General features: G+C 36.6%; 3 protein-coding genes across 4 annotated transcripts; 1 reads left to right on the top strand and 2 right to left on the bottom strand.

The window, feature by feature from the left end:
• Positions 1 to 404: 404 nt before the first annotated feature.
• Positions 405 to 1,686, bottom strand: LOC120267140 (NDR1/HIN1-like protein 6). Its single transcript, XM_039274844.1, has one exon. The coding sequence runs from the start codon at positions 1,325 to 1,327 to the stop codon at positions 692 to 694; it is 636 nt and encodes a 211-aa protein (XP_039130778.1). The 5' UTR covers positions 1,328 to 1,686; the 3' UTR covers positions 405 to 691.
• Positions 820 to 7,431, bottom strand: LOC120267139 (disease resistance protein RPM1-like). Its single transcript, XM_039274843.1, has 2 exons — positions 1,951 to 7,431; positions 820 to 941 (listed from the first exon to the last, which is right to left on the bottom strand). The coding sequence occupies exon 1, from the start codon at positions 4,734 to 4,736 to the stop codon at positions 1,983 to 1,985; it is 2,754 nt and encodes a 917-aa protein (XP_039130777.1). The 5' UTR covers positions 4,737 to 7,431; the 3' UTR covers positions 820 to 941; positions 1,951 to 1,982.
• Positions 7,432 to 8,134: 703 nt separating this feature from the next.
• On the top strand, positions 8,135 to 12,176 carry LOC120266650 (disease resistance protein RPM1-like). 2 transcript variants are annotated; one of them, XM_039274293.1, is made up of 3 exons: positions 8,135 to 11,292; positions 11,473 to 11,610; positions 12,032 to 12,176. In XM_039274293.1, the coding sequence occupies exon 1, from the start codon at positions 8,485 to 8,487 to the stop codon at positions 11,239 to 11,241; it is 2,757 nt and encodes a 918-aa protein (XP_039130227.1). In that variant the 5' UTR covers positions 8,135 to 8,484; the 3' UTR covers positions 11,242 to 11,292; positions 11,473 to 11,610; positions 12,032 to 12,176. The 2 variants fall into 2 exon arrangements, with proteins under 2 accessions (XP_039130227.1, XP_039130226.1); XM_039274292.1 differs by having other exon boundaries at positions 8,135 to 11,610.
• The last annotated feature ends 1,290 nt before the right edge of the window (positions 12,177 to 13,466 follow it).

Below are 13,466 nucleotides of genomic sequence, written 5' to 3' on the forward strand. Positions count from 1 at the left end.
AATTAATTATTAAATAATTTTATTTAAAATATAAAATTTTATGAAAAGTAAAATAGGATTTATTCAAAGTTATTTGACTAAAAAAATAGTTCTTATCACCATATAAAACATAGTGTAAGGATCAATTTGAAGTGAATAACATTTTTTTTTTAATGCGTACTTTTAGTTAAATATTTATTTATTTAATAAAATAGATAAATTATTAGTTTATTAAAAACAAACAACAGTACAAAACAAGAAGTATACAAAAACTAGCATCAAATAAAACAACACAAATCCATTGAGAGAACAAAGAAACAAACACCGGGAGTATTAAACAACTTTAATACAAAAGGAACTAACGAAGTACATTATGAGAACATATCTTTCATATGTTCTTTTCTCATCTTGCAAGTTCTTTGATCTTCACACAACACAAACATCTCTTCATTTCCAAATCTCACAATCCAAAAAAAGTATTAATAAAAAAACATTAAAGCAAAATGCTCATTAGAATACAATGATTCCAACTAGTACTATGATGCATAACAAATCCAACTTGCACTTACTCCTAATTACTTCAAATAATCAACCAAGTCATGATCAACAAAAGAGTAATATCCTTCCAACAATGCATCTCTGTGTCCATTTTGATTCGAGATTTGATTATCATTAGATGATGAAGAATGAGAAGTTGAATGTAGTTTCACTTTCACTTAGTCTTGCAAATTCTTGCAACAAGAACTCCAGCCGGAGGATTTGTGAGCTCGATCTGGCACAACCCGTAAAACCAGTAGGTATAACGACCAAAGCCGAAACTAACTCTTACTCTGAAAGCCCCTCTGATATTAAACAAAACACTGTTGTTCTTCATCTGCATTTGAAGCTCTGTTGCAAGCCCAGGAGAAAGATACACTTCACTAGATATCATATGGACCGCTCCGAGCTTTGCTTCATTGGTTCTGTCAAGAAAAGGCGGCAATGATTGTGAGGCGATAAGCCTGTTTTGAAAGTAGAGATCAATGTTTATATACTCAAACATGACATCCATCTTGTCATTAGGATTGGAGAAATTGGCAAGGAAAGTGAGACCGGCATTGAGGTAAAAAGGTGAGTCGAATACTATCGTGTTGAGACTAGCACTTGGAATATCAAAGACAGGGTTTTTCGGTTTGACAACTAGAAAGAAGATGAGAATGATGATACCGGTGACGATGAGGAGAAGACTGAGTATGATGCATACAATGGCGCCACACCAGACAAAAGGATTGGTTGGGCGCCTCGAAGGCAAGAGCCTTGGCTTTCTTGGTTCTGCAATTTGTTGAGGAGGTGGGGATGCTTGTTTCATATTGCTGGTTAAGGTGTCAAAGGATTGAATGAAAGAATGCAGCTTGGATATGATTTATATGCACACACACACCGACCCACCCACACATAAATACATACAGTGAAAGACAAGTAATTACTACTTAATCATATAAATACATACAGTGAGAGACAAGTAATTAACTACTTAATCAATTGCATGTAATTCCTATGAGCAGTAATTGAATACGAATTTCCAAACATGTAAAAACAATTGACATGGGAGTGATTTACTATTTATTATAAAGGGTGATCATCATAAGAAACACTGAGCAAGTGATAGCTAATAGTTGCAAATGATTCTGATGATTAAGTAATTGATCGATATTATTACTGTTAATCAATTTCTTAATAGCAACAGTCACATAAATGAAATAATTCTAAGATTCCAATCTTCATCATCAACTACTATATATATATATATATATATAAAGCTTCATCACCAACTGTTCTATGTTACAATGGATGTCTACAAGCAGGGAATCTCCATTTTTCTTATCAATATCTAGAGCAATTTTGGCAAGACAGTCACATTATTCAAACAAACAAACGAGATATGCTTACAATGGCAGACTAATACCTTTGGAAGAGAAGAAGCAAACTTACCAGAAAAACCAAACAGCAAATAATCTGTCTTGCTAAAGTTCTTCATACACCCGATCCTGGTCATCATGACATCGAATCATTGGTATGTGAATGATCTTCTGTCGGTCTGCTCCAGTATGTCTGCGGAGCTTGGCGACAAATGCATCTGGCATAGTTTGCAAGTGGAGTTCTTTGAGGTTGTGGAGTTGTTCAATGCCTGTAGGCACCTGCTCCAACTGATAACACGACCTAATACACAAGTTCTGCAGGTTTGGCATTGAACCTTCGACTATCACAGACGTCAAATTATCCAGCTCCACTAGTTCTAAACTCTTGAGCTTCTCAAATCCTCTGTCACAGCATAATTGCTTGCCATCATATGCATGAATCAGTGTAAGTTCAACCAAATTCGGCAAATTTTGGAGAGCTTTCAGTGAATCCTCTGGCAAGTTGGACCATAACAAACGCATTCGAACAACTTCCTTGAGAGAAGAAACCCAGTGAGGTAACCTGCCCAATGGTCCCCTCAGATATAGCCGTTGAAGACTTGGCGGTGGAGAAGGCAAGAAGTGCAGATCAAGAAGATCATCTTTGCTGATTGATGTCACAGAAAAGGATCTAAGTGCAATGAGTTTCTCAACCGAGGAGCACAAATTCCTTCCATCTTCAGCTCTAAGCTTAACAATGCCTAGCCTTTTCAACTGTGTCAGATTTCCAAGCTCTCTAACCACAATACTGTCCTGATTTGCTTCTAAATATGTGAGCTTTTGCAATTGTGACAAACTCCCTATTCCTTGAGGGACCTTGACACCGGAGGTGCTATAGAATGGCAGTTGACGACCGGTGTAGCGGAGATACGCAAGGAGATGTCGCAGATTCTTCAGCTTGAGGATACTCTTTGGCAGCTCAGTTATATAAGTCCCTTTCAAATCAAGAGTCTGCAGATTGCTAAGCTTCCCCAGTGATGCAGAAAGCTTACTGATCTTCGTATTCCTTAAGCTCAAATACCTCAAATTGTGTAGATGCGCAAAATCAATAGGAAATTTATCAATTGGCGCGCCTTCTAAATCCATAACCCTCAAAAATCTAAAGCAAGAAGAGAAGGTACTTATCACGGATGCAGAATTTAGGGCATTCGGTCCAAACACAAAAAGAGCTCGAAGGTTGGAGCAGCTCTTATCTTGGAGGGTATCCTCACTGGCACCAAAGAATGAAAGACGACGAATTTTTGTATCTGTTTGCTTGTTGTGCCTGCTGAGACTGGTACTGAAATTCTCCTCCTCAGATTTTAAAATGATGATCTCTTGTATTAAATCATGAACCCTACAGCTACTAATCCTCCCATAAGGATACATTTCAGCAACCTGAACCATGCTTCGATCAATCAGCTCATTGAGGTACTCCAAAGCAAGATTCTCCAGTGTCACTCCATCATTCTTGGTCTGCACAAATCCTTCAGCTATCCACAATCTAATTAGAGTGATGCGCTTGATCAGGGAATTTCTAGGGAACATACTGAAGTACAGGAAACAAGACTTAAGGTAATGAGGTAAATCATTGTAGCTCAGCAACAAGATCTTCATGATGTGCTCAAGCTCTTGGTTCTTGGGCAATTCTGAGTGAAGGTTGTCTCGCAAGTTCTTCCACTCAGTCACTATCTTCTCCTTCCTCGACAGAAGGCCTCCTATGGCCGCAATTACCAAAGGCAAGCCATCACACATGCTAACAATGTCCTGTGAGAGACTCTGCAGCTCAGGAGGGCAAATTCCTCCAGGACATGACTGAAAAACCTTCTTGCAAAACAACATCCAAGAATCATTTGGAGATAGAGGCTTAAGAGGATAAGTACGGCCAGGTGATGTACTGATGAATGAGTTGCCAACATGGTTAATCCTTGTTGTGATGAAGATCCTACTGCCACAGTGATTGTTGGGGAAGGCGAAACGCAAGCTCTCCCATGCATGTGAGTGCCAAACATCATCAAAGATAACAATATACCTCTTGTCTCTAAAATATCGGTGGAGAATCTCAATCAGCTGTATCTCTTCCATGATATCTACCTTGCCAGGGAGAGGCTCCTTCCTCTCTTCAAACAATTGAAATATGATGTTCCTCAAAAGTTCTTCAATGGAAAAGGACTGTGTAACAGTTACCCAAGCGTGAGACTTGAACCATCCTTTAACCCTTTCATCATCATAAACCTTCCTGACTAGAGTCGACTTTCCGACCCCTCCCATGCCAACCACTGAAAGCACCTTCATGTTCAACTCTCCATCCATCAACCATGAAACCAGTTCATCTTTAGGCTTATCAATGCCAACAAGTTCCACTTCTTCCGCAAACAATGGAGCCAGGGGACTGTCATGGAATCTGTATATGGAACGATTGGCTGGGGTCTCATAGTCGATGGAGTTGGCATCCAATTGGTCTCTTCTCATCAAAAGGCCACGAAGTTTGACAAGGATATCCTTAATCTGCCCCCCAATGTGCCGGCGAGCTTTGAGATGCTTAACAGAGGGAATTACACCACAGAGAAGAGGTGTGGAGTGCCGATGATCAAAGGCAAGAAGCAAGTCATCCAGGATATCTTCGACATCAAAGACAATCTCCCGGACCTGATTTACCCAATTACTAGCCTCCTCATTGAAATCTCCAGCATCTGCTTGCCTTAGAGAGGCTCTAATGGATTCAAGCTCATACTTGACTTCGTCAAAGATGGTGAAGGATCCTCCTTGAAGAATCTGCTCTTCTTTAAAGAGCAATTTTTCCAGCTTCTCAAGCATGAGCTTGATGATGCTCTTAGCCATGGCGCCAAACTGCTTTCAAGACAAAGGCAACAACCACATGTCTAATAACCAACATCTACTTTGGGTTTTCTACATTTTGCCCCGGAAACTACAGAAATTAGTTTTCACATCCTCTCTTTAGATCATTGAGAAGATGAAAATAATTTAAATGAAGAAAACAAGCAGAGAACCGTATTAAATATTATTATGGCATACATTTTCAGAGAAATATATCCATAATTATAACTCTTTAAGTCATAACATACAAGTCATTAAGGAAAACCATAGGGGGCAAAATAAAAGAACCTTTTCTATATAACTTTCAATATCAAGAGTGTCAAACAAGTACATGCCCAGCTACCAGAACCAAACAAAAACAATGATCAAAACAAAAATGAGAATTTAAAGAACAACATAATAAATAATAATAACTTGTTTATCAGTGAACTTTCCTGGAAACTTCATATTCGTTTTCATTTCCAAGCAAGACAGACTTGTGAAAATCAACTTTGGCTACAGTGACCAGAGGTTGATCTTTCATCATCAGAAAGATTAAGATCAATTATCAAAATAAAATTAAAGTCAGTATCAAAGAATGGTTCCTTAAGTGCGTCTTTCTTCATGCATTGCAGAAATTAAAAACAAATAGAAGGTTTGCCGTTTAATCAAGCTCCAAAGAGACAAATGCCTTCATAGGGTTCCCATTGTTCTTTTCAGTTCTTCAGTAACCAAGTAAATAAACAAAGACATCAAACAACGGTCTACGCTCAAGTTTGAAAAGGTTTAGGAAAACAGCAAGCTCTGCATATTTTAGACTTGGACAAGCACAAGCTCATATTTTCCTTGATAAAGCAGATAAAGCACAGCAATGACCATCATATTACATAGACTTATGTTTCATTACAAAAAAGGATTTGCTCATGTTCCTCATTTGCATCACATCATGTTTCTCACTTTCAATTCTTGTTCTTAAATTTAGAATGCGATGTTTTTCACCATGAGAATGAAAAGATGAGATATAAAAGAGAAACATATTCATCTAAGTTAATTATTCTCCAAATAATTAAATTTGAAAAAACTTCATGAAAAAAGGATGCATAAGAAGCAATATTAACTTAGTTTCACCAAAAACCATGGATTTCATGAGATGTATATGCATGCGCAGAGAATAGACTTAATCTTAGGTATCTAAAAATTCATTATATAAACAAGTTGGGTTATAGTTTTCTTGCCGCCCTTTCCCTCCATAAATAAAAAAAAAGGAGCCAACAGCTACTAAGGCTGACAGACTTGGTCCACAAACAATTGCAAGTGGCTGCTCCCTCTTATGTCATCAAACTAGAGATTCTAAAACTTACTCTTTGCAAAGTTGATAATTCAACTTCCTTTAGTTCATAAAATAATGGACTCCTTTGAATGCAAAATCTGTACTAATTTCCATGAAAGTAACTAGTGACTAGAATGATACTGAACAATAATTGCATGTAGAGAAAACACAAAGTGTAAGGGAAGTTGAATATTAGCGACTGGGAGAGGGCAGCTCTCTCTACAGTGGTCTATTTCTTGCCATTTTTCTGATAAAATACCAAGTGCTCAATGAAAAAATCCATATCTTTCCATAATGCAATTTCGACGCCATGGTATGCAACTTAGAAAATGATCCCCTTGATGTTTTATTATAAACATCCTTACTCTCATGAAACAGTAAAAAAAAGTCCATACTACAATGCTATTTGACTTCCTCAACTCTGAATTGCTAAATTCAGTTTGTTATTCTTGCTTTGCCTCTTCATTCCTCTAACTAATGGAAGAAGTATTCATAAGCAACATCCCTTCTATTTCCATAATGACTAGATTTATGCTCAGATTCTTACAAGAAGGCCCCCATCCATATACGGACAAGAAGCCGGGTGGAGGAAGTTCAGAACAATCCAACAAGCATTAGTTCTGAAAAGCCACGGCTCCTGCTCTTGCATTTTTTGTTTCTTTTTTGGTCACTTTTATCTGTCTATTGAGGTTCAATCCACTCCTTGGGGGTGTGAATAATGATAATAAGTAGACTTACAACAAACAAATTTGTGATTAACTTCGACATTTTCTGCATGAAATCCATTCCGAGTGTTCTCTGCATACATAAAGTTTCATATGTCCATTTAATTCAAAAGCAAGTAGTAAAGCTTTTGAATGTGCTAAATCTAATTTACCATAATAGGACTTCAGCTGGAAAGGTTTGTACTCAATACAAAACATATATGGGTAGTTTTTCCTATTGTTTCCTTATTTGGTTCCATTAGGAACTTAAATTAGGTACCTTTTAAACTAAATCAGATATTAATCATGGTCATCAAAGTATAAACTGATTAAATCCATACACATGGTTTGATACCTTTTTTTAACTTAATCAGATATTAAAACCGTGTAATCATATTTAACAAATTACAACATATCACATTACAGTACATACGACTGGAAAAGTTAGTAAATTTCCCTGAAGCAACTAACAGTATGTTTCGCTGAATCATTGTAAAATTTCAGCATGGATGTTAGGATTAAAATTTTTCAACATACTAATTTCTAAAAGAATTGTTCCTTTTAAAAGGTCTTAGTTATAACATTTCGATGAGTTATAACATTTTGATGAGTTATACAGGGGTTCAAACTTCACAACATGTAAGTGTCTCAAAATTTAAAAGCGTGAAACAACTACTTCTTGATTGCGAAAGATTCAAAAAATAATTTGCATAAAGATGAACTTTCATAACGAATTAAACTAACAAAAAGGAAGTCAACTACATTTGGAGCAGTATAAATTTAAATGATTGAAAGAAGCCTTCCATATCATCGGTAGGTGATTAGTAATTTACTAATTGAAAAAAATCAAGTATGAATTTAAAAAGTTATAATCCAAATTTATACTCCATATCAAAGTAGCATGATGTCAGGTCTATCTTCTTTTAATGTGTAGCTTTATGCAGAAAAGATCAATATTAGAATAGTTTATAAGCATTGACTGACTGATCAACAGGACATGCTACTGATCTGTTACCCAATTGGAAATGAGTTAGCATAATTGAGTTCAGATCCTGTACTGAATATCTAATATTCCCCATTAGGACCATTACACTAATAAGAAAAAAAAAAGCCTGTCAGTAATATGCATTCGCCAGAACTAACCATTCAACTTGACCTAAAACCATTCAGCTTAGAAAGAATTTGATTCTTGCATTATATATATATATATATATCCTATTCCACTAACGGGCAGACAGCTTACAGAAATCTTTCAAAATTTAGCACAATACTGGCTAGTTCTACAAGCCAGTTTCCGTGCCTCAACAGCTAGTCAATAGTCATTGTTTTTAAAATGGCGATAAATTTATTTTAGTAAGTCATGGCTGATTTAAAAAAAAATTGAACACCATGCTGACACCATCACAAACCTACCGAACCAAAATGATGACAAGAATGGGATAGTGAACAAAAATATACTTAATATTAAATTCAATGAACACATAAAAACTACATTTGATTTGATCATACTCGCAGACTATCACGCAATATCTTCTAGGACCACAACACATAGATGCACTTGCAACTAATTAGACTTTGTCAAAGCCGTGATACTGCTACCTAAATTTCCAATTTCAATGAATTTAATTTACATATGCGATACTCAAAAGAAATATACAAATCACTAGCATACTGGTGTTTAAACAAGACACAATATAGTGCTCACAAGTGCTTTCTAGAGAGATAGAGAGAAAGAGTTATGGCTGTAACCGGGATTGAGTGTGTTTCCTTCAAGTATGTTTTTGATCAGATGGATAGTTTGCTCAAAGAAGAAGCACATTTATTGGGACAACTGCGTTCATCTCTTCAAGATTTAAGGGGTGAATTGGATGGCATGAGATCATTTCTAAGAGATGTAGATGCAGTAGGAGAAAGCCATGTAATGAGAACAGTGGCAGGTCAAGTAAAAGAATTGATTTACGATACTGAAGACCTTCTTGATGAATCCCGCCACCATGTCAGGCATACTCATAGACATGGATTTGTGGGCTGGCTTCAAAAAAATCTTTACAACATCAAGCATTTGCCTGCTCAACACCAAATAGCTATCAAGATTCAGGATATCAAAACACAGCTGCAAAGCATCATGTTGCGAAGAGAGAGATATGCTATCAATTTGACGGATGAGGGATCAAGCTCTAGAGGTGGAAAAGGTAGACTGCATAACAGACATGTGGCTCCACGTTTCCTAAAAGATACTGAGCTAGTAGGCATTGACAGGCCACGGGAAAAATTGGTCGACTTCTTAGTGAACGGAGAACAAAAATTGACAGTGATATCATTGGTTGGCATGGGGGGTGTAGGTAAGACGACTCTTGCAAGGAAAGTTTATGATGATGAGAGAGTAAAGGGGTGCTTCCACTGTCATGCTTGGATCCCTGTGACACCCACATTCACAATCGAGGAGCTATTCAAAAGCATAATAAGCAGATTCCATGAGAACAAGAGTGAGCCGATTTCCAGGAGGATTGATGCAATGGAAAGGGATCAACTAGCAGAGATGATATTTGAGTATCTCAAGGACAAAAGGTACGTTATTGTTTTTGATGACGTATGGCACATTAATGCATGGAATGAAATAAAACATGCGCTTCCTGATGATAACTGTGGTAGTAGACTTATAGTCACAACCAGAATCCGTGATAGCAGTGGAGAATCATATGGCCATGTCTATGATCTTCAGCCACTCACTCAATCAGAGGCATGGCTCCTCTTCTGTAAGAAAACATTCCATTCCATCCCCGAGGGAGTATGCCCCTCTGGGATAGAAGGTATCTCTAAAGATATTGTCGAACTATGTGGTGGATTGCCACTTGCTATTGTAGCAATTGGTGGCCTTCTATCAAATAAGGAAAAAACGCCTATTGAATGGAAGAAAATGCAGGATAACCTTAACACTGAGTTGTCTAGGAATGAAAACCTTGAGCACATCAAAATTATACTATCTCTGAGCTATAATGATTTGCCTGAAGTCCTTAAATATTGCTTTCTATACTTCAGCCTTTTCCCAAGGAATTATCCAGTTACTTGCATTACACTAATTCGACTTTGGATAGCTGAAGGATTTATAGAAGGTGAGAGTGGCAAGACAATGGAAGAAGTTGCAGAGGGCTACCTCAATAATCTCATCGATCGTAGCATGGTTCAAGTGGCAGAATCTTATGACTACAGCAGGATGAGAAGTTGCAGAGTTCATGATATGATCCACGAGATCATTCTCTTAAAGTCAGAGGAAGAAAATTTCAGCAAATCCCTGATCAAGCAGAAACCTGGGATGTGTAAAACAATTAGACGTCTATCAATCTACAACACACAGGTAGATGTTCTGCAAGACATGAGCTTTTCGCACCTTCGAGCTTTGTTCTTATCTGGGCCAATGTCAAAGACTTGCATGCACAAATTCTTTTCCAGCTTTAAATCATTGAGGGTATTGAGCTTGGCAGGTGCACCAATCAAAACATTTCCAGCAGAAATTGGGGATTTACTGCAGTTGAGGTACTTGAGCATGAGGAATACAAAGATAAATAAGTTATCAAAATCCCTGGGAAGGCTCAAATACTTGGAAACCTTGGACCTCAAAGGAACCTATGTATCTGCATTGCCCCTGAAGATCCTCAAGCTTCAACACCTACGACATCTTCTTGCTTATCACTACAACACTGGTCGTGATCCACCTTTCTACTATACATATGGTGTGAAGTTGCCTAAAGGGATCGGGATTTTGAAAAATTTACAAAAGCTTTCGTATTTAGAGGTAAACAATGACAGCGCAATACTGAAAGAGCTGGGTAATTTGGTGCAGCTGAAGAGGTTGGGTATTGTGAAACTAAGAGAAAAGGATGGGAGTAGTCTGTGTGCCTCCATTGAGAAAATGGAACAACTTAGTTCCTTTTCAGTGACATCAATTGATATACATGAGCATCTTGATCTAAAACATTTAAAATCCGTTCCACTATTTCTCCAACGGTTATACCTAAGGGGTTGCTTGCAATCTTTACCTCATTGGATTTCCTCTCTTCAAAGCCTTGTGAGGATGCGTCTACGGGGCTCACGGCTGCACGAAGATTCGCTAGAAGTTCTTCAACATCTACCAAACCTAGCCGAACTCGCACTCATCCAAGCATTTGATGGAGCAGAGATATGTTGTGGTCAACAAGGATTTCCAAAGCTACAGATATTAGATCTTGAACATCTAGATAATTTGGATCGTGTGCTGATAGTGGATGGAGCAATGCCTAACCTTCGAAAGATGATCATCAGGAATTGTGAAAAATTGCAACGAGTACCAATTGGCATAAGGCAACTGATAAATCTCAAAGAACTTCTTTTGATTGAAATGCCAGAGGTGTTTCTGAGAAGGCTATATAAAGATGGAGGAACAGAGAGATCAGAAATTGATCACATCCAAAAGATTCAATGTTATGACAATGGCAAATTGATCGAAGAACTCTCCTGATATCCTACACACTTTTTGATTTGAGAAGACTAAAGGAATGACTTCACCAGTGTAAGCTATTTCTTCTATTCTTCTGAAAGTTATTCCATTCTCTGCACAAACATATTATGCTTCCTATAATGAAGTTACATTAATTGAGTGATCACATGATTGATACTACAATTATACTGATACTGCTGATTTTTCCAACATCTAGTAATGCTAACTTTAGCTTTTATTTTTCTCCAACAGGATGAATTTTCACAATGGACTAAAGATGTTTGCTCAATCTTCAGTGTTACATGCCAGTTGATTCGAAAGAATGATAGTCTTTCAAATGCTTGCAGGAAATAAAGTTTATACAAACAAAGCAAGCAATGCAAAGTTTGGGTAAGTTAAGACATTTAATTCCTTAAATTAAATGATTTGAATCTTGCTTGCTTCCTTAATTGGTTAGATTAGAATTTGGTTAATGCGGCCACTAAAAATTACAAAACAAACCCTATAAGATATACAGAATTTGAAAAGTTTCACATCATGGCATAGTTAAACATTTCAACAGCAAAAAATTTTGTGCTATAGATTGTCAATATGCTATGCAATTAAGCATTTGCAAAACTGAGATGCTAGACTATAGATTGAACAAACAATATTTTTTATGGGATTGAATATCATGCAGAAAAATGAAAAATCAAATGATGATCTGAAATCTTCAAGAGCCAGTTTTCACCTTAAAATTTGCACATAGGATACTATTATGTCCTTAGCCTTTTGTCTTTCTGATAAGCATCCAACTGATAAAATTGTGCAGGTCATGCTTCTCCATTAAGCGAAAAAATCAAAACAAAAGCTTGAGGAGTGATACAGATCCCTTTTGATAGCATTGATATCTTCAGCTCTCTTTCCAAGTCTGTGATATTCTTCTATTATCTAGATATCAATGTTTGAGTGCCTTGCTGTTTCTGTTCAGTTTGTGATTTTGTATCAGAACATCATCCAATGATTTATCATGCATCAACTATGACAAAAGCTAAAATGCTATGTATGCAGGATTCTCATCAAGTTGTTTCAGAGACTAATTCACTTATAGCACACACTTCATTTCAAGATATCCATAAACAAGCATTCCTATAGATAGTTGTAAATCATTCAAAGTATCCTACTACCATCTTGTCAAAATTCATAAACTTCTCGCATTCATACATTTAACAAATCACCACAAAAACATCACATACTTACAAACCGTCTTCCCGGCATCAACCAACATTTGTTCGAGGACTTCTATCCTTCTTGTTTGGGTGCATCCAACTTCTCATTAGAGCTTCCTGACTGTTTATAGCAAACAATGCAACAAATCAAACATAAGAAAGAAAGAAAGAAAAAAATCAACATCCATTCACTCACCCAGCAGAATCAATGAATTTCAATGAATTCCCACAAGAAATTCTCACCCATATGAGAATTTCCACTTCTCTTCATATTTCATATCATGATCATTCTGTCGAGCACATACCGTGCGTTCTGAAATTCTCTGAAATTCTATGAAATTCACCATTCCCTCCACAATCACAACACTTCTTACCTTGGAATATTTGATTTTGATTTTCCAATCGCATACCCAATTTGAGGACATCTAAAAACCCTAGTTTGTAATTTAGGGTAATAACTTTGCTAATATAAATTGATCTTCTCTGTTCACTCCAAGAAGTTGGGGATTTATGGCCTTTTCTTGCAAATACATCCCTGAAAAATTGATAATTGCGTATATTTAAACATACACCCTTCAATTTTATAAAATTACTCAAATTTAATTGTTCCCGGATCTTAATTCAATCTAATAAATATATTTAAACAGCTACAGATATTAGGAAAAAAAAAATACAAAATCATACAAACATTAATAAACTAAACCCATAATAAAAAAAATGAAAAAAAAAACTTATTGGGCCCCATCCACTAATGTGAGCTCTGGGCTTGCTTGGGAGAGGGTAAATGAAGGTTTTGTAAGGGAAGGTTGTTGACCAACCTTTTAATTGGATCCAAGATTGTATGCAAGGTAGGGTAGTTGGGGGTTAAATGGAAGGTTGAAAAACCTCCATTTAACCCCCTTTTTCAACCCTTCAAATTCGGGGTTTTGGGGGGTTGAACTTTTTCCATAACGAAAATACCCCTCTTGAAATTAAGTAATTATATGCATACCCCACATAACAAATTATATTTGATATTTGTGAAAAATAAAATAAATA

The sequence above is a fragment of the Dioscorea cayenensis genome, chromosome 8 (genome assembly GCF_009730915.1).
Source record: "Dioscorea cayenensis subsp. rotundata cultivar TDr96_F1 chromosome 8, TDr96_F1_v2_PseudoChromosome.rev07_lg8_w22 25.fasta, whole genome shotgun sequence".
In the NCBI taxonomy this organism is placed as follows: domain Eukaryota; kingdom Viridiplantae; phylum Streptophyta; class Magnoliopsida; order Dioscoreales; family Dioscoreaceae; genus Dioscorea; species Dioscorea cayenensis.

Excerpts from the sequence above, each read along its gene's own strand:
- LOC120267140 (XM_039274844.1), bottom strand. The coding sequence starts at position 1,327 with ATGAAACAAGCATCCCCACCTCCTCAACAAATTGCAGAACCAAGAAAG.
- LOC120266650 (XM_039274292.1), top strand. The coding sequence starts at position 8,485 with ATGGCTGTAACCGGGATTGAGTGTGTTTCCTTCAAGTATGTTTTTGAT.
- LOC120267139 (XM_039274843.1), bottom strand. The coding sequence starts at position 4,736 with ATGGCTAAGAGCATCATCAAGCTCATGCTTGAGAAGCTGGAAAAATTG.